Genomic DNA, 19707 nt, shown 5'->3' on the forward strand with positions numbered 1-19707 from the left:
CCCCGCGTTCGTAATTGTAAAAATACGGCCTGACCCGATAACTTGGTTACCTAACATCCCTAGGTACGAGCAGGTGGGTAACAAGGTTGGAAGACGAATCCACAATGGCTTTCTTCGGGGGTCGATTACCGAGACGATCCAAAAAATGAACCATTTGCAGCGAGCGGCTTAGCGAGCAAAGGGCGAGCAAGGGCGAGGGCTCGTCCCCCGTTGTTGATTTATTTGAAAGGTCCTCGAAAAGCGGCAAAGCTGATTGGATCTATACTGTACCTCGTATTACTGGATGGTCCTTGGAAAAACGAAACACCATGGTTCAACTCAACCGCCATCGCACAACCACGGCCCAGCCGAAACCCAGATACGGCCATCTATCCCAGATTGATCCTGTATTCGCAAACCTCAAAGACGCTCTCGACAAGAGATTCTCCGAGTTGTGGTCGCTGTCGCTGGACGATTTGAAGACGGCGTACCGAAATGCTCCTCCGGCGCTCCCAGAAGACGTCCCTGTAACGGGAAAGGACTACCAAGTCTCAGATCGAGAGATGTCGACCAGAGACGGCGCAAAGATCGGCTTGCGGATCTACAGGCCAATGCAGAGCAGGGCAGGGGCCGTGTTGGTTTTGAAAGCGCACGGCGGGGGTAAATTTTTGATATTTTCCTTCTTCTCCCACCACTGCTCTATATCATATATTCCTCTTTCGCTCATACTTGTGACTTATATCCAGGTTGGGTCCTGGGGAACCACCAGGTCGAAGAGGTCGAGAACCGCATGTTGGCCGCTGAACATGGCGGCGGGGCTGTGGTCGTCAGTGTCGACTATCGCATGGCCCCGGAGTACAAGTTCCCCTACGCGGTCAACGACTGTTTTGACGCCTTGAAATGGGCAAGTTTGTGTCCCCCCCCCCCAAGGTTGCCAGATTAGTGCATCGAATCTCTGACAGCGCACAAGTGCAAAGCCAATGCCTCTGACTTGGGGATCGATCCAGGATCAATCATCGTCGCAGGGGGAAGTGCCGGAGGGAACATCGTAAGACGACATACATGAACCCACGTGAAGAAGCATGAAGGATACTGAGGAAATGAACGTCTCAGGCAGCTGTCCTCGCGCTCATGGCACGCGATCAAAACGAGCCTGGCATCATCGGCCAGGTGTTGAACATCCCCGTCACCTGCCACCCCGACCTTTTCCCCCGAGACAAATACGAGTATGGCAGCTACGAACAAAACGACAGTGCCAGCGTCGTCGACGCGCCCAAGATGCACTGGTTCTGGGAACAGTACATGCCCGAGGTCGTCCCAGATGTGTATGCCAGCCCACTCTTGTCCAAAAGTCACGCTGGACTCCCACCCGCTCGTGAGTCAATGTATTACCAAACCGAAAAGAAATCATCCAGACTCTAACCACCCGCCTAAAAGTGATCCAAGTAGCTGGCCTCGATCCTCTCCGGGACGAAGGCCTCGCTTACGCGGAAGCACTCGAGCATGCTGGTGTGCCAGTCACTCTGAAAGTGTATCCTGGATTGCCGCATGGCTTTTACCTCGTTCCGACCCTGGAACAGACGCGAGAGTATTGGAAAAGCACGGTAGACTTTGTCAAGCATCTCAGCGCATCCGCCAGGATCTAAACTTGTCAATGGCAAACCCTCCAATAGGGCGGTTAACGTCAATTGTTATCTGATAGACAGATGCTTCAGACTGTAAGCAATTCCTCAAATATTTCATCAATACAAGACCTAACCGTGGTCGTTCTCCTAAAAGTAGAGAGCCTTCAAGGCATGGAGAAGGTCATGCACCTCCTTGCATGTGAGAAGCATTTTGGCGTTTGACAAGCCACTCCTGAGACTTCCATGCCCTTACTTTGACATATTTAGGGGTTGTTTCAGATGCAGAGTTCAGGGCCAGTGTCTATCGCGATATTGACGTCTGAATGGACGTCTCCTACGCAAGCTTGAAAGCCTTGTATCCGGCCGCTGCCACTGCTTCGCACCTCCTCCGAAACTCCGGCGCAGACCCCATGTACCGGGCCACGATTCGCTTTTCCTTGCCTGCCACATTGCGATTGACGCCCGTCATCCACGAGTCAACCTTGGTACTCAAAAGATCCTTGCCCAGGTCATGGACGTGGTCTGTCCATTCTTGCACCTTTTACTGTCTGTGAGCGGAGAAGGGTATGCGAAACTTGCAAGGACAAAACTTACTCCTTCGTCAGTGGCCTCGATGAGAGTGATGTTGTGAGCCCGACAGTACTCTATGCATTCTGCTATCCAGCCCACAGCAAATTCGATGCTGCGAGGGATATTCCCATAGGCTTGATGGGGCCCCATCGACATGAACATGTTGGGGAAGTTCTTGACCGTCAAGCCCAGGAATGTCTTTGGGCCGTCTTTCCATTCGTCATAAAGTCGATGGTTATCAATGCCTTGAAAGTCAATTGCATCAAATGCTCCAGTCACTGTTGCTCAAACGCCTCTGATCAGCTCAACTCGACGCGTGCCAAAGATTCGTTAGAAGCTGGATGGCACAACCACTCACCGGCATTAAAGCCTGTAGCATAGATGAGCATGTCAAATTCGAATGTCTCTTGGGTGGTTTTCAGTCCACTCTCGGTGATGCGCTCAATAGGAGTTTCGGTCAGATCCACGAGGCGCACATTGGGCTGGTTATATGCTTCGTAGTAATTCGTCTCCATGGGGACTCTCCGTGTCCCAAATCCTGGGCCAAAGTCAGTCCCAGTGTCTCAACTCAGGGTCGAAGCTCAGTAGATGGCAATATGTACCGTGGTTCTTGGGGATAAGTTTCTCCGCTGTCCACGGGTCATGAACTCGTGCCCGGATCTTTTTCGCCACAAAAGCAGTGACAAGATCGTTCGCCTTCTCGTCGACGAGGATCTCCTTGTAGTTGGACAGCCACATGGGAAACCCTGGCGTCGCATACAACTTCTCCCAAAAGGCTTCTCGCTCTTCGGGAGTAGCATCCCATATTGAGTCGTAATTGGCATCGTGTAAAAAGCACGCTCTGGTCCGATTCAACGTCTCCAATATTTCAGGGTATCGCTTTCGAATCGAGGTCATTTCTTCCTCCTCGATCTTACTGTTGAGTAGTGGAATCGCCTGCATTTACGTTAGCCAACGAGTTACCGTCTCTGGGTGAGCCAAGTCTCCAGTACTTACCCAGTTTGCTGTCCTTTGAAACACTGTCAAGCTCTTTGCCGTTTTGGCTATCACTGGTATGGCCTGTATGGCTGTGGCTCCAGTGCCTATAAATCGAACGGGATACACAGTCAGAACTTGTTTCGAGTGCTGCATGACTAGCGATCTTACCGATGATGCCCACCCGCTTGCCTTCGAAACTGACCTCTTCATTGGGCCATCGAGACGTGTGATACGCCGTCCCCTTGAAGTCTTGTACGCCGGGGATATTTGGCAAGGTTGGATTACTCAACACGCCTATGCAGGTGATGAGGTAGCGGGACGTGTATGTATTTCCAGATGCGTCGGTGAGTCTCCAGAGGTGATTTGCCGGGTCCCAATGCGCTTTCTCGACGCGTGTTTCGAACTGCATGTTATCCCATAACTCGAGCTTGTCGCACATGAACCTGATGTAGCGCTCGGTCTCGGCCTGTGGTGCGAAATGCTCGGTCCAGGTCCACTCGTCTAGAATCTCCTTGGAAAAGAAGAATGCGTACGAGTAGGACTCGGAGTCGAAGCGACAGCCCGGATAGCGATCTAGATTTAGAAAGAATGGGAGTCAACGTAAGGCCCCTTTCAGCAAAGACAGGCTGACTGACTCCAGTACCAAGTACCACCGACCGACGTGCCTGCCTCGAGGACTCTGTGCGTCATATTCAACTGCTTCATTCGATGAGAAGCATAACATCCCGACAACCCAGCACCAATAATGAGGACATCATAATCCGGCTGTACTTGTTGAATGGAACCCATAATGCTAGGACTATCACAATTAGGTGTTGAAGGTGTACAAGCATCCACAAGGGTTCTCAAATTGGGTGAATTGTTTTCTTCTGGCGACACTCAAAAGGACTTTCAGATGGGATGGCAGTTCAATAAGGCTTCAACGCCCTGGTCTACGAAACACACCACTGGCTGGTCGGTGAAGCCAAGGTTCGGGAATCGATCACCGTCGGGCACGCCTGTTCTTCTTAGTCTTCTCCGCACCTTTATGCCGTAGGTACCATTTCAGGGCCAGAGCCCGGGGGGGGGGGGGGGGGGCGGACACCTAAAGCTGGCCATTATTGCCACTCATACCGAAAGAGTCCCGAATCCAAGATGAACGAAGGCCGAATTCGCGGTCTGTCCCTCCTTAGGGCCTGGATGTGCGGCGGCTCGTCGTATGCACCATCGAGTCGCAGCTGGACAGATTTAGCCCGTCCTTGATTATGCTGGGACACTACAGCTGCGCGCACCCAACGTCTACAGTATTGTCTGTCAGCCGGATATTGAGAGCTCGGTTCTCTGATGATCTCCGTAAACACATTTCCTCTACCAGCCACTCTCTCTGAGGCAGGGTTCCTGAAGCTCTCGCAACTAGTGACGACGTTTGGAGGAATGCGGTTCACAGACTATAAGCCCCTATCAGGCGTTTCACTGAGATTTCGCAACTATTGATGATTGTTGGATAGAATACTCTCGTCAATCATCTTCTGAGGCAGTGTATCCTCAACGAGTTGTGCTGAACGGCAGAACTTGGGTAGATCGAGGAACCTAGGCTTGACACACCAAATGCTATTATGTTGAAACTATTGACAGGTCGATGCCATGGATATATAGGTATATATATAGCGCTAGGCCGAAAGACCCCTCCTCTCAACTACTCAGCCTCCTCGTTATCCCAGAACACAAAGGTACGGACCTCAACGCTAGTCCTTGGTTCTCCCTCTTCGTCCTGATTTGCCAGCGGGAAAGACGAGTGCACGGCGCATCGCGCGCGGCCATCCTTCTTGGAGTCAAATATCTTAAACACCCACGCCTCCTCGGGAGTCATCTCGCTGGCAAAGTACCATTTCTGATTGGGATTGTGCGCCATATTTGTAACCTCATATCTCGCCGCCTTTTCCCCGTTGAGATTGTACTCATACCGCTGCTTGTGACTCATGTTCTGAGACACGTTGGCGTACTCTCCTGCGCCCTTGGGGGGCAGGTTGGCGACAACGGTTCGGAAGTCCCTCTCATCCACGGTACGAAAGTCGCAAAAGGCCAGAGGATCGCGCGTGACCTTCTTGATAATGGGGGCCCAGACATTGACAATGGCCCATCGTTTCTTGACCACTTTGTCCGCTTCTTCCTCTGGAAGGTTGAGGTACAGAAGTTGTTCGGCACCGCGGTAAGATTGATCGACGTGGGCGAATCTCTGTCACGAGAACTTCGTCAAGACACATGGTCCGTTGGTCAAACTTGGGGCAAGGATGGTGACTTACAGCTGGATTCGTGGCCGTGACGAAATCGGTATCGGCTTTGCCCTCCGAGGCCTTCAGTGACGCTTGAGTCGTATCACGCCGAGACAGATGCGAGATGACATGAACACGATCTCCTCCAGTCCTGTAGTGGGAGGGTGGCCCGAAATCAGTCAGGAACAAAGCGTTGCTGATAGGTTACTTACACTTTCTTGACAAGTTCGACAATTTCCGGATAGTAGATCTGTCTGATCTGTTCTTCGTCGGCGAATTCTTTCTCCTTGGACACATGGTCCACCAGCTCGAATCCAGCCGTGTCGAAGGTGAATTCGGAGCGTGCTTGACGCATGTCGTGAATGTACATTTCGTGGGGGACATGTTTCCTACGTTTCTCAAACGCCGTTCCTGGGTAAGTTTGAACTATGCCTCCGTCTTTCAGCTCCAAGTAGTAGTTGAGTGTCGTCGGCTCCTTTGGGAGGGTGAGGGTTTCGGTAGCCATGCCGACAAAGTGGTGTTAGAATTTGAAGCCCAAGCTATGAGCTGATTCTGAAGCACAAGTATGTACGCTGTTTGCGAAAGGGACGGTGGTTTTCCCTATTCTCAGCGAGTGCGGACGACCGTTTTTATACTTTCATGCTGTATTGAGATTTCATCGCCACTGGCCGAAAGGACGTGAAACAAACGACCTGGCGCCGAGACCTTTTCGGACTGGATGCTTTCTGTGTCTATTTCTGAGATGATCGTCTTGGTCGTCCAGTCGGTACATGCTCGTCTCCGCCTTAGAGGCAGTGGGACCTCCTCTTCTCGGTCATCGATGACCGAACGACTAGCCCCCGGTATGACCTATACGTGAGGACCGACATGGTTATTCTTTGAAACAAACTTGCAGTCGCAGGCACGGCATCCCGCCAGGAAGAATCTTTTGGTGCAAATGAAGGACAATCGCGAAATCATGCCATCACGCAGGGCTGCGCTGCTATCTTCATCTTGGGGGAACGATGGACATTTTCGAAGCTCTGACCAATGCTTGGACCCTATCAATTAGGTGAAACCAAGTGAACAACAGCAGGTCAGGCGCGGGTCTGTATCCATATGCTCCAAAAAAAATTGTCTCGCCAACTACAGGGTGGTAGGGAAATCACCCTCTGTTCGGCTGAGGGGTAGCGAGCCTCACTCGTGTTGAGGACTTCAGCAGTCGCCTTGCACCGGCCATAGTAGCAGAAGGAAGCCATGACGTGAGGAATTGCGTAAGCTGTCTAAGAGTCCTTCCTCTGGTGGAGTAAAGGTTTCGATGCCCTCCTCTGTAAAGTACAAAGTCGTCTCTAACGTCACTTGGAAATGCCAGCACCAAGACACCGTCGTGCCTTCACACTGTCACATTGTAATTTTCTGGACTGCAACACATATGAGAGAATCGGAATCCGGCTCCACCATTAGTAGTGTGCTGCCCTGACTTAAGAGTCCCAAAGGTCTGTAAGGCATAGATGATTCAAGTGGGTTCGTCGGTCACCACAGGACGACATCTGCCACAGTCTAAGGCATGTATACTGATTCAACGATGATCCTGCGATCTCCTGTGTCTGATGGATATGCACTGCGTCACTTGGCGACAAAAAGCTTTGATTTGCTGGCACAAGGCGTTGGACATGGTTGCGGGCATAATGAAAGCATCAAGGAAGTCGACCTCAGCATAATGCTCCCGACAAACAGCAGAAATTGATCATTTCACAGGCAACTCCAACACGGGAATCGCAAGCCGTGATAATATCATGAGAAACTCTTTGTCTGATTCGGACCCAGAGTTTCAGTCCGGCAAACGAGCGCCGGTCTCCCATCCCACGTCCCGAAGTTTGTGCTGGCCATTTAGTTACTTCGCAGGTTAAAAGTTTTGATACTCCTTTTGTGGTCAATCTCCAACCCAAGCATTTTTGGTGACAAGCAGAAATATGCGGGCTCTCCGATATCACGGAAACAAAGATATCAGGCTTGAAGATGTTCCAGAACCCGAGTGCAAGCCCGGTTGGATTAAGCTGAAGAACGGGTTTACTGGTATCTGCGGAACTGGTTCGTTGATACCTCGGTCATTCGCTTTGTACGCCACGAGTCCCTGGGCAAGCTGCTGATGATCGGCGATTGATTAGATCTCCATGAGTACACCGCCGGGCCGTCTTGGGTCCCTACAACGCCACACAACTTGACGGGTGCCACCATGCCTTGCACCATAGGCCACGAGTTCTCTGGTACCATCGTGGAAGTTGGAGAGGGACTTTCGAATTTCAAAGTCGGGCAAAAGGTTGCCGTTGAGCCGTGTATATCAGATGCCACGTGTGAAGAATGCAAAGAGGGCTTCCCCGTCATGTGCGGCAATCTTGCTGTGGTTGGCTTCAGTGGATGGGACGGCGGGGGCGGAATGGCCGAGTACGTCTGTCTACCACCCAAGAATATTCACGTAGTCCCAGATAGTATGTCGGTTGAAGTGGCAGCTCTCGTCGAACCGCTTACTGTTCCATGGCGAGCCATCAAAGCATCGGGTTTCAAGGCTGGCCAAAGTGCCCTGGTGCTTGGAGCAGGTTTGTTCATTCTTCGCAGAACGGAAGTATTGGATCTTCTGACCTTGTGCCCAGGTCCTATTGGCTTGATGACTATCCTCTGCCTCCAGGCGTTTGGTGCAGGCAAGATTCTCGTATCTGATCTGGCCAAGGGCCGCTTAGAACTTGCACAGAGTCTTGGGGCTGAACATGTTTTCGATCCGACCAGGGACGACGTGGGACAGATCAGTAAAGGCATTTGCGATGGGAGAGGACCGCACGTTGTGTTTGAATGTGCTGGCGTCCAAAGCTCGTTGAGCACCGCCTTTGCAGCCGTCCGAAAGCGAGGAACAGTCTTGGGTCTTGCTCTATGGGAAAGCAAGGCCACGATCGACCCTAATGAGATAGTCTTGTGGCAGATCAAATACGTGGGTATCCTCCCTTACGTTCCGGGTGACTTCCAGGAAGTCATCAAGGCAATTGCCGCGGGCAAAATCTATCGGCCTGAGAGACTCATCTCGGCAAAGATACCGGTGGAGGATGTAGTGTCTAAAGGGTTTGAGCTTTTGCTCAACGACAAAAGCAATGCTGTGAAAGTATTGGTAGAACCTCTTAGCAACAGCACCAGTGTGGGAAATAAGTAGATATAGCTAGGTCAAACTTACGTACTGGGATCCAGAGCGTAGCCACATCTCTGTCAATGAACCTGTCAGTACGAAGGCAGTTCGAAAGCCGGGGCGCTATCAAAGAACCTTGCAGAATCTCAAAGTGTCCGCGAGGATATGATTCTCACTTGCTTTGCCAAGGCACGAACATGTGACTCACCACCCCAAATGTAAGGCGTTATAAAAAAGGGGCGCGCTATCCCATAATAGGCTTAGCCGTATTTCTCTCTTGGCATCATTGAAATTTCAGATGTTGGTCACGTTTCCTGTCGGTCGAACAGCTCACAGTATTCTCTCAAAAAGTACGAGACAGTCTTCTGGGGTCCCCTAGAAAAAGATGGAAGGCAGCACATCTGACTCGCGTCCGGCAAAACGAGCCAAACTCGACATAGCCCAAACAGATGGCAGTTGTGACACCGGCTCAATGGCTCCGTCTACTCAACCCGCTGGTGCTCCGGCCATTGTGCCCGGGAGTCTAGTTTTGGACGACAGCGCAAAGGAACGCGAAGTAGGTATCACGGCCTTCGTTGGCGGATCCAAAAGCCTTTTCCAAGGGATTCTCAAGAAGAGATATACAGATTTCCTGGTCAACGAGATCCTACCTGGCGGAACGGTGTTGCATCTTCGATCAATGAGTGCGAAAGACCTGCAGCCACATGGTTTGCATAATAACAGCTCAGAAGGTCCGGCGCCAAAAGATTCAAGGCATGTGGAGCACGAGGCAAATGCATCGGAGCCATCTGCGCCGAAAGATGAGACTTTGAGAGAGGTGGAAAGGACAACAAATACGAGCACTTCAGATCCTGCTAGAGAGGAAGGCTCTGGCGTCCAAAATTCCGAAGTAATACTCTTTTATGGTTCCCTGGGTAGAGATTGTCCAGACTGACACGATACAGCTTTCCGACGATGATCGTGCCCAATTGGTCGAGTATTTCAGTGAGGAGACTGTGGCACAGATCATCACCCTCTATGAGTCCATCCTGCGGAATCCGGGCAAGAAATCTCGGGACTATTCCACTGTTCGGACACCATTCACCTCGGACCGCAGCGTGCGGTGGAAAATTCATCAGGACATCCGGCGCATCTTTCATAGCAAGATCGACTCTAGCACAGATAACGAGGGCATATTGGTGCTCACTGCAGCATCGTCGTCAGCAAACAAGAATCGTAATCGCGACTGGTCAAAATCTAACGAAAAGTCCTCACGCCCAGGAAAGTTAAGTTGGATAGATCGTGGGGGGGAATACGTCTATTTCACACTTTACAAAGAAAACAAGGACACGCTTGAAGTCATCTCTTACCTGACCAAGCAACTCAAGACAAACAACAAGACGTTTCAATTCGCGGGCACGAAAGATCGGCGTGCGGTGACCGTACAGAGAGTCAGCGCGTACCGTGTCGAGGCAGAGCGGTTGGCTGCGTTGAACCGTTCCCTACGATATGCGGCCGTTGGAGATTTCGAGTACCAGAAACATGGCCTCGAGCTTGGCGATTTGACTGGGAACGAATTTGTGGTCACCTTGAGAGACTGCCAACTTGTTGAGTTAGCCTCCGGAACGAGCACCGCTGAAGAGAAAGCCGCCATCGAAACCTATCTTTCACAGGCGCTTCAACATCTTCACAGACATGGCTTCCTGAATTACTATGGACTCCAGCGGTTCGGGACTTTCGCCACACGCACTGATGTTGTCGGACTGAAGATTCTAAAGGAAGACTTCAAGGGCGCGTGCGATGCTATTCTGGAATTTTCGGCCGTGGCACTGAAAGCCTCACAAACTCAAGACTCGGGTGTCCTTGTGAGCCAGGACGACCGTTCTCGCGCCGAGGGGATCAATATCTGGCGAACAACCGGCAGGATCAATGATGCGCTTGACAAGATCCCGCGCAAATTCTCCGCCGAGACAGCATTAATCCGACACCTGGGCAAGCGGCCGCAGGACTATCTGGGTGCTCTCCTTGCAATTCAGCGCAACCTCAGACTCATGTATGTCCATGCATATCAGTCTTTTGTGTGGAATCTTGCAGTGGGGGAACGATGGCGGTTGTTTGGCGGCAAGGTCGTGGAAGGCGATCTCGTGCTGGTGTCCGAGCACAAGGAGAAGCAGGCCGACGAGGCACCATTAAAACAAACGGTAGATGCCGATGGGGAAATTGTTGTTGAGCCGTCAGGCGATGACCGCGCCTACGACGTGGACGACAGGTTCGAACGTGCCCGCGCACTCACCGCCGCCGAAGCCGAGAGTGGCCAGTACTCCGTTTTTGACATTGTCCTCCCTCTGCCGGGCTTCGATGTCGTCTACCCGGCCAACGCAAGCGGCGAATGGTACAAGACCTTCATGGCCAGCGAAGCCGGTGGCGGGCTTGACCCGTACAGCATGCGGAGGAAGCAAAAGGACTTTAGTCTGAGCGGCGGGTACCGCAAGATGGTGGCTCGGATCGGGGAGACATTCGAAGTCGGCGTCCACGAGTACGGCGACGGCGACGGAGACAAGCAGTTTGTGGAGACGGACATGGAGCGGCTTAGACGGGAAAAAGCGAACGCAATCGACACTGTTGGAGGAGAGAACGGTTCATCCTCAAAGGCAGCTGACGGCGACTCGTTGGAGGAGGCACCTCAACCACTACTGCACGGAGCGAGCACGGCGGCTGCAAACGTCGACGCGAATGCTACGAACGGTGCCGACATCGCTGCTCCAAGCCACCCACAGCGCGCGAAATTGGCAGCAGTGCTCAAGTTCCAGCTTGGCTCGAGCCAGTACGCGACCATGGCGCTGAGAGAGCTGTCCAAGGGTGGTATTCAAGCTTACAAGGCCGAGTTTTCGGGCGGAAGGTGAATGAAACGTAGTAGGTTGGTCTACCTGGGGTGATAATATTGGGGTTGATGATGAAAATCCACATTGCAATAGCGGTCATCCCCAGGTCAGCCCTCATCGAAGAACAAATGTCTCGATTTCTGGTTCGTCCAAGAAGTCCTGGCGCCGCTTCTGGTCAATTCCCTCAAGGTCGTGGCAAAACTGGTCCGAGAGAGGATTGCGGTATCTTCCTTGACCTTGCAGAAATTCGGATGTGTTCTGCACCCAGTGATCGAATCTGAATGTGTGGTATCTGGAACGGTGCAATGTCCGATCGTCGGGTCCGTCTGGGACAGTTCCGTTCCAAAACCAAGCAGCGCCAACGAGGGTGTATCGACCTTCCAACTTCTCGCGTCTGAGAATGAATGGAAGAGGACTACCGTCTAGCACAGCGATTGTGTCCCCATCCTGCGCCGTGGTGGGCACAACCACTCCTGCAAACCTTTTATGGAATGGCGTATGGCCAGACCGCGGTCTGATACTTCGACACTCATATTCACCCCCAATGCAGAGTTCTCTAATTTCTGAAACGGATTGTCGCGATTCTCTTTGTCTGAGCCGAGTACCAACTCGTTGCGATTCCACTTTAGCATTCCCGGTGGCTGTTGGCCAAAGGAATGACGCTCACCAGTGACATGGTGGTCTCCTACTGTCCCAATCACGTAATCTTGTAGATGAAGCTCGTTGATGTTGTTGTGATTCTGCCGTAGCGCCCTCCGATAAGGGTCATGTTGGGATTGATAAGTACCGTCTGAATGCTTGAAGTCAAAATGAAGAAATGGCATAGAACAATCCCGTGGATCTTCCCAGTCTAGAGCCCATGATGGCAGGTTAGGGGATCTTCCACGGCCTCCGAAATAAGAGAGGCAGTCAAGCGTTTGTGTCTCATTGATGAGATACTTAACCACATCCTGATACACTTCTGAGACACTTTTGCTGTAATCGATGGGGAAAGCGCGACGACAATTAGACGGGAAATGCCCTGGCAGGTAGCGGTCAAAATCAGTCATCCCTACCAACGCGTAGACTCTATCACGTGGATTCGAAGCGCCAAAAGAGACGCCAGCGGCAAGGACTTGAATGATCTGGTTGGTAAGATTTCCAACACTCTGATCTCCCCGAGGTCGAGACTTTCCATACCTTCCGTATAGAATCTCAACATGAGGTGGGAGAAGAGTTAGAGACTTGGCAGATTCCACAAAGATCTCGAAATCAACCCAGTAAGACCCGCACTGCAGGGTAAGACTGATCGCTGCAAATACCTCTTGTCGAACCCATGTCCTTCTGAACCATTCCCGCTGCATCAAGGTCTCCACCACAGCCAAAGTTTGCGGGTGAAAGCTTCGAGTGTGCGTCTTGGGAACGATGCTTTCATGGGAATTGAACACGAGGTCTATGCCGGGTACAGGTGAACCTAGCCACGCAATGACATTCACCGCTTTGTTGAAGATAAGAGGCATCATTCGGACCTGGAGAGATTTTTCGTCCGCGTTGTCCTGATTGATGCATAGCGCATCGCACCAGAGCCATCGCGGTCCACTGTGAGCGGCATGTGATTTTCTGATGGCCCGCAGAGCTTCTGCCATCGCGGGCGGGATTTGAGTCAAGACTCCGTTGGAGAAGATGGGTGCAGTTCGATCCGGGTGGCCCCAGGAATAGGACAGTGCTTCATAACGCACGCGTTTCCGTTCTTTGGGCAGTCCCAGACCATCCAAATGAATCACGTCGGCCACATGCAAGTTACAGCGCAGAGGCTCGTCATCTTTGTTCGGGAAGAGCTCGATGAGGCGGGTCTGCCATTCGCATAGAGGCTCAAAGAGATTACCGTGGCAATTTGGAAGACGACTCGCCGCGCAAGGCGTCGGCGCCTCAGGAGAGACTTGGAGATTAGGGATCAGAGACAGATCGCCCAGAGTGTCGGACAAATCACCTTCTGTATCCGGTGCAGTCATGTTGTTGAGTCAAGTCGCCTGTTCAGCGCTGACCTGGAAATCAGTCTCGGGGTCGAGGAATTATCACTTCCGCGGCTGGATTTGCGAGATCTGGGCTCGGAATGCCGGCTCTGCCAGGACACCAATGTCCAGAAATAGGAATCTAAACTTGTACAAGTTTTCAGTGGCTTCAAAAGTGGTGCTTGCCTGACTTTGACATAGATCTGTGCTAGTATTGTGTAGTAAGTAGGAGAGTCAAGCGATCGAGAAAGTGTAGTGTGATGGACAGGCTTAAGGCCTAACTCGATTTAAGATGGCCGCTAACGTTAACGGGGCTGGCTTTATCTGGGAGGGGCAGACAACAAGCATGGACGGTGATAAATGACAGCCTCCTCCATGTACGTGAGCGATTCATTCCCGAGAATGTTCGTCCGGCTTGGTGCGGCGGAGCGTACATGAACCAGGACGCTGTGACAATGATCATGGACATTGACGACGTGGATTTGGTTCTCACGGAACTCCAGAGCAGGGGCAGTTTGATAGGCGACTGGGAAACCCCTTTGAACGGGAATTAAACAAGGAGTTCGAGAAGAAAAGGAGCGGTTTCAGGGATGGGATTCTCTACACCTACAGATGCCCGGGCCTGCCTGAGCTACCAGACTGCAGGTTCTGCGTTCGTAATGGAGTAGTCCTCAAGCCCGAGGATACCAATAATGCAGCCCCAGGGTGTTGGTACGTGATTGTCGGATAAATGGGAACGCAGCCGCGAGGTCGGAAGTGGAAACAAGCCCAGTTCTTGCCTCCCATCATCTTCTACTGTGACAGCGGAATGCTGGCGAACAGGGGACGTACGTGATGGATTACTTGACAGGCGAAAGAGAGTGTTGTCTCCGAGGTTGATATCTCTCACGAAATGCACACACACACACACGCAAGGAGCTTGGGGTCTAATAATGAAAACTGGAAATCCCCCTGGGCGAGGAGTCACGGAGTCTACGGAAAAAGTTAATGCAGCATGTATGTAGTTATGTAGGCTCAGGACGACACAGTGCAAAGGCAATGCCGGCAGATTAATGAAACCGAGCGTTCCAAAACTTGGTAGCCCTGTTCACTTGATAGACGGACATGTCTTGTGGGCAAACGGCCATAAGATTCTCGGGACGTACACAGGTATGTGCGGGATGCGCGTTGCACCGTCTCCCCCTTCTCTTGCTATGGACATAGTTACCAAGTATATCGATCGAGGCTCAACCGGACCACTCAGACAAGGCCAAACCAACCCCAAAACCCGAGTCCTTTCCATGCATACATTCATACCCAGTATTACACAGCAGCATGTCGCGACATTTGTTCTGCTCTGCTCTGCTCTGGCTATCTCACCCCACCTACCTCCCCTCTCGCTCTAACTCCTGCATATTCTCCCTCATCTCACTTTCGGTAGGGAGATTGACGACGGTGAGGTAGAGAATATTCTTGTGCAGCACGCGCCGAATCACCCCTTTCCTGCGTCGGGGCAACCTGCCCATTTCGGCGTTGCGCACGTCCGTCTCGCTGAGCTCGTAGCCGCGGCGGCGCGCCTGGCGCTGGGCCCGACGACCGCGGCGCTTGGCTTTCGGGTCAAAGTGGCCGCCAGTGAGGAGGCCGAGGATGGTGCCCGAGTTCGCCGGGTGGTTGGGGTCGGAGAACCGCGAGGCGAATTTCTTCTCTGGCGGGGGCATGACAAGTCGGCTGTCAGGGTGCATGCCCGCGTACGAGGCCTGGGCGCGCCGGTCGAGGTAGCTGGCGAGGAAGCCCGAGGAGGAGTGCACCTTGTCCTTTGTGCTCTCGGGGAGGAGGCTTTCGGTGGTGCCTGAAGTACCTCCCGCACTGTCGAGCGCGGCTTGAGCGGCGGCGTCGAGGGCAGGGTAGACGAGGGGTGCAGATTCCGGGAGGGAAAGCTCACCACGACTGACGCCGGAGGTCAGGCGGATCTTGGCGAGCGCTTGCTTGAGCTCCGAGTCGGGGATCGAGGTCGCCTTAACGAGAGCCTGGTCGGTACTGGACTTGAGGCCCAGGTTCGTCAAGTCCATGCCAATCACAGGATCGTGCGGGTTGTCGGGCTTGAAGGTCATGATCATGCAGTACAGGCCGCGCGGTTTGAAGAGCGATTCGTTGATTTGGTCGAGGTACGTGTTGCGCCGGTAGCGCGACTGGAGCTCTTTGCCGGTGCCGCTGGCGACCTGGATCGCAATGGAAACGGCCATCGTGATTGGATTCGGCACTAGCCCCACGGCGAAGCATGCCAGGTTGATCACGTCGAAGACCGGACTGGCCTTGGAGGCCACGTCCAGGTCGTTAATAAAATCGATAAACGTCTTTTGGTCTATACCCGCGCATTCGCCCAGTAGCGGTGCATACGCCCGAACGAACCCCCGGGATTTATCCTTGGGTCGACGTTGGGGGAGGATGACTGGACATGGGAGTTTGGTGAGTTGTTGGACGGGAGCCGGAACGATCTTGTGTTGGTGCAAAAAGGCTCTGGCAACCTCTTCGTCTGATGCAGGGCTCGTAGCTGCTGCTTCGTCGTATGTAGGAGGCGGTTGGTCAAGCTCCTCGGCTACTTCATCGAGGGCCCACTCTGCCGTATCATTGTCCAAGTCTGAACTGCTTATGCTCGAGGAATCGTCGTCATTGTCGTCGTGGGCGTGAGCGTGAGATTTCTTGTCTTCAGAGTGGCCAGACTGGGCGCCAGACTCGAATCTAGACCGAGAGCTTTCCCCCACCTGGTTTTCGCCTGGAGGGTTGGGAGAAACCCCGCGCTCCCTGGCGGCCTTCTTCTCCTTGTGGTCGGCGATAGCCTCTGATGCTGCTCCAATGCCTGCGCCGATTCCTTTGACGAGCCTGCTAATGATAGGCATGATTGAGAGATTCCGTGGCGAGAGCGGGGCTCACTCTGCAAGGCAGACTATAAGAACTGCGATATGCACCACGAAAGTTTGAAGAAGACGTTGGAATTTTGTCCTTCCTGTATGTTGTACCTTCTGTCTTTCTGAATTCGATTTTGCTGAACTTTGACAGGTATATATCTACCCAGAGATAGGGTATGCAGCTGAAAAGAAAAATGTAGGCAACCACCAATTTTGTGCCATTTGAGGCTAGGAGCGCGAAGATAAAGCTGGTGGTATTCAACACTGCCCCGCGCCAGAATCCAAAATCACACATCGCGACATGGTCCAGAAAAGGAAATTCCAATCGAAGGAGGAATTGGCAAAGTGGGACAGTAAAAGCTTAGCTTTGAGGCTAATTAGTAATTGCGGAATAAGCCTCGGGGGGCCCTGGGGATCCTGGGGGCCTTACAAATGGACGGACGAGACGGCGATAGGGGTATCCCTGGGACGCAACATTGTTTGGATCGGTGAGAGCGTTCTGCAGCATAGCGGGAGTCTGAGCCGAGAGTGAGGGAGCATGACCATCGCCGTGTCACCCTAGATCGGAACCATTAATACGAAGTCGACTGGTTCTTGAGAGTAAGCCACAGAGGTACCACTTATCTGCCAACGCCTTCCTCTGCTCGTTGTTTGCTTCCAGCATGGGAAGCTACACAAACCATCGGTTTGGAGCCTTGCTTTCGGAAACGGCTGCGCAGTGTGACCATCTCCTTGCGAGCCTGCCGTAACGCCGTGAGCGCAGCACCGCAGTAGGATATGCGGCTCAGTCGGGTACAGAACCAGGTCTGTACAACACATTCGATGAGTGCGAATCTCCCAGCAGGCGGTCAGTCACTCTCAGAAATTTCTGCTTGAGGGGACCACTCCGACATCAGCTTAGTCAACTCTGATACGCAAGAGACGTATGTGTTTGGCATGGGATGTTGCAAAGGTCGTGAGTGGACTGGGAGGGAGGTATTCGCTCAGAGGTGAACACGTTACAAAAAGAAGATCAACTTCCATCCTGTCGCACAGCAGAACAAGCCTAGCAATCTGGATGTTCATATGACTCTCGGTGCAAATCACAATGATGTAGCTTGGGTTACCTGGGGAACTGGTAGGTTTGGGAGCAAAGACTTGATAATAACATATCGAACCGTGGTCAGGTCGCAAGCTGACTTGATCTGAACCCGTTGATCTCTGACCGATAATGCTCTGAAAACCGTGGAGTAGAGGGGCGGACTCAAGTCAAATTGCATGATCCTTGTCCTTGTCAGGCTCGTAGTCCTGGGACAATCCTACCAGCAGATCCTTGTGAGTTAGATCTTACCTTCCTTGCCTGAATATCGCTTGTTGCAAACCTTTCGTGTGTGATTGCCAGCTTCAATCATTGACGCTCAGGCGAGAGATCTTCCACGTTGTTTCACCCAAGAAAAACTTGATCTCTGGCTGAGCTGAAAGCGGCAGCTCAATATTGGGTCAGATGACACCACTGGCTAGGTAACGTGTTCGCGTGGAAGCAGATCGTCTACTCCGTACCTAAACTGGAACCTTGTTCTTGTTGTCATGGTTCGAAAGGATTGCACGAACGCACTCTTTGCCAGAGCTGGGTCGGAATCTTCGAGATTAATTTAATCCAATTAATCGAATTAAGACCGCAAAGTGGTATCATGCATGATTGCCGCCCCCATCAGCAGCAGTAACAAGCAGAAGAACTGATTTCTCACGTCTTTCATCTCACACAATCGGTTGTCGGGATTGCCCATACAAAATGGTGCCTGTGCCTGTCACCTTGGTGTAAAGTCGGCCGATCACGTCTTCTCGGTGGCAATCAACATCGGGAATGCATGTGATCCGGCATACCCAATCCCATGGAGCCACAGAGTTTTCAGGGAACCCTAGGCAGTGCCCCGCAGTGGTTCGCAGGGGTTCTGTGTACAGTACGGGGCATCTCCCAAGAACTATGAACACATTGAGGCAAACCGACGAGGATGAGAAAAGTTGTCTGTGGAAAAGGGACGATAACGGCGATTTCTTTGTTCCACAATTCATTGCTCTGGGTAGTTAAATCTTCGGGAGCGAGAGTGGTGTCTTTGTGCCGCTGCAGCTGCAATGTTGACAGCTGTTCCCCGCAAGTTCACGGACTGCGGAAAGATCTGGAGCCAGTGGCAGAACTCAAATAATTTGTTGAGCTGCTGGATCAAGACAAGCACCGGCTTCGCCCTCGAAAAATTCCCGCACGCGGAGGAGAGAATCGTTAGAAAAGATTTGTGCGGACAAATCGGTTGGCCAGGAGCCATTTGTGCCTGATTGTTGCATGAAAGAAGCCACAAGGGTCCAGGACAACATAATAATTGCTCCGGCTCAAGGGAATCATACCAGGCTCTCCTTTTCCATGGTTCTCACGTGAGACAGATCGAGTAAATGCTCAAATGTGAGGAGGTCATCAGTTCGAGTTGGACAAGCAAGAAAAAGACCAAGGAGACCACATTATCGGCGGAATAGACACATGGTTGTTGGGTAAGCCGTTAAAAATCAAAGTTTGAGTCATGCGGAGACCTGGCATGTCAAAAGCACGGTGGTCACGGCGCGGGACTTCTTCTGCTTGCTCGTCGGAAGAGCTGATTTGCTCGTGTCGTGGACTTGAAACATGCATTCTGCAGGCCTCTCCGGAGGACGAATGCATGCATCATGGCTCGGTGCCGATGTATTGCATGTGAGAGGGAAATATGTAGGCGGCTTCCATGTGCATGTGTCTTAGTGTAATCGATCTAGACCAGGAGATAAAGAGTGGCGACTGGCCAGATGGATTATCAGGGTCCTTGCTCCGTCTGTTTTATCTTTGCTGTTCAGCTGAAAAGACCACGATGCTGTTAAATGGACCCGGACGACGACCCATGCTTTACGAGTATTCGTTGTATTGATACCTATAAGGTGACAGCGTGTAGATGCGTTGGTGTCAAGATCCCTACCTCGAGTGAATCTCTCTTTACCAATGGCTGCAGGTAGGTAGGACTTCGGCAAGAAAAAGCCTCCAGAGAACCAACCAGCGACGATTCCAAGGCTAGCCCAAGTGACGCAACATCAGAATGGATCTAGTTTGAAGGGGCACGGGCTTGCTGCTTGGATTTCATGTGCGTTTGGATCCATTCTCTGGGGCCGTGTGAGGCGACGTTACTCCGTACAAGGGGGAGGGCCAAGCCCAAGGGAAAAACAGTGACGGGGCATCATCGTACAAGGTTTTCGGTGTCCTGGCCTCGTATGACCCTATACATGTCAGGAATGTGTTCGACGGGTCCCTGCACGTTGTTGCAACTGCATGCCTGTTTGGCACAAGTGTGATTTCTTCTTCCCTGCCCTAGTGATCCTGAATGTCCATCCCATCTCTTTTCAACGAGCAATCTGGAGGATGAGG

The 19707-nt window shown here is 52.2% G+C and overlaps 7 protein-coding genes across 7 annotated transcripts; 3 read left to right on the forward strand and 4 right to left on the reverse strand.

Moving 5' to 3' along the window:
• Positions 1-308: 308 nt before the first annotated feature.
• On the forward strand, positions 309-1625 carry AYO20_07552 (hypothetical protein; the record flags this gene model as incomplete). The annotated part of the gene is made up of 5 exons (XM_022645837.1): positions 309-639; positions 726-887; positions 942-1027; positions 1093-1354; positions 1417-1625. 5 exons carry the CDS (start codon positions 309-311, stop codon positions 1623-1625), a joined length of 1050 nt encoding a protein of 349 aa, XP_022498247.1.
• A 313-nt stretch (positions 1626-1938) lies between these two features.
• On the reverse strand, positions 1939-3941 carry AYO20_07553 (hypothetical protein; the record flags this gene model as incomplete). Its single annotated transcript, XM_022645838.1, has 7 exons — positions 1939-2142; positions 2199-2419; positions 2533-2712; positions 2777-3110; positions 3171-3256; positions 3321-3725; positions 3788-3941. 7 exons carry the CDS (start codon positions 3939-3941, stop codon positions 1939-1941), a joined length of 1584 nt encoding a protein of 527 aa, XP_022498248.1.
• An 886-nt stretch (positions 3942-4827) lies between these two features.
• AYO20_07554 (hypothetical protein) lies at positions 4828-5909 on the reverse strand (the record flags this gene model as incomplete). Its single annotated transcript, XM_022645839.1, has 3 exons — positions 4828-5367; positions 5435-5555; positions 5617-5909. 3 exons carry the CDS (start codon positions 5907-5909, stop codon positions 4828-4830), a joined length of 954 nt encoding a protein of 317 aa, XP_022498249.1.
• Positions 5910-7619: 1710 nt separating this feature from the next.
• Positions 7620-8582, forward strand: AYO20_07555 (hypothetical protein; the record flags this gene model as incomplete). The annotated part of the gene is made up of 2 exons (XM_022645840.1): positions 7620-7980; positions 8035-8582. The coding sequence occupies 2 exons, from the start codon at positions 7620-7622 to the stop codon at positions 8580-8582; spliced, it is 909 nt and encodes a 302-aa protein (XP_022498250.1).
• A 358-nt stretch (positions 8583-8940) lies between these two features.
• Positions 8941-11437, forward strand: AYO20_07556 (hypothetical protein; the record flags this gene model as incomplete). The annotated part of the gene is made up of 2 exons (XM_022645841.1): positions 8941-9444; positions 9500-11437. 2 exons carry the CDS (start codon positions 8941-8943, stop codon positions 11435-11437), a joined length of 2442 nt encoding a protein of 813 aa, XP_022498251.1.
• Positions 11438-11530: 93 nt separating this feature from the next.
• Positions 11531-13407, reverse strand: AYO20_07557 (hypothetical protein; the record flags this gene model as incomplete). The annotated part of the gene is made up of 2 exons (XM_022645842.1): positions 11531-11838; positions 11898-13407. The coding sequence occupies 2 exons, from the start codon at positions 13405-13407 to the stop codon at positions 11531-11533; spliced, it is 1818 nt and encodes a 605-aa protein (XP_022498252.1).
• Positions 13408-14771: 1364 nt separating this feature from the next.
• Positions 14772-16283, reverse strand: AYO20_07558 (hypothetical protein; the record flags this gene model as incomplete). Its single annotated transcript, XM_022645843.1, has 1 exon — positions 14772-16283. The coding sequence occupies one exon, from the start codon at positions 16281-16283 to the stop codon at positions 14772-14774; it is 1512 nt and encodes a 503-aa protein (XP_022498253.1).
• Positions 16284-19707: the final 3424 nt, after the last annotated feature.

Source organism: Fonsecaea nubica (assembly GCF_001646965.1).
Source record: "Fonsecaea nubica strain CBS 269.64 chromosome Unknown Scaff53, whole genome shotgun sequence".
Taxonomy (NCBI): domain Eukaryota; kingdom Fungi; phylum Ascomycota; class Eurotiomycetes; order Chaetothyriales; family Herpotrichiellaceae; genus Fonsecaea; species Fonsecaea nubica.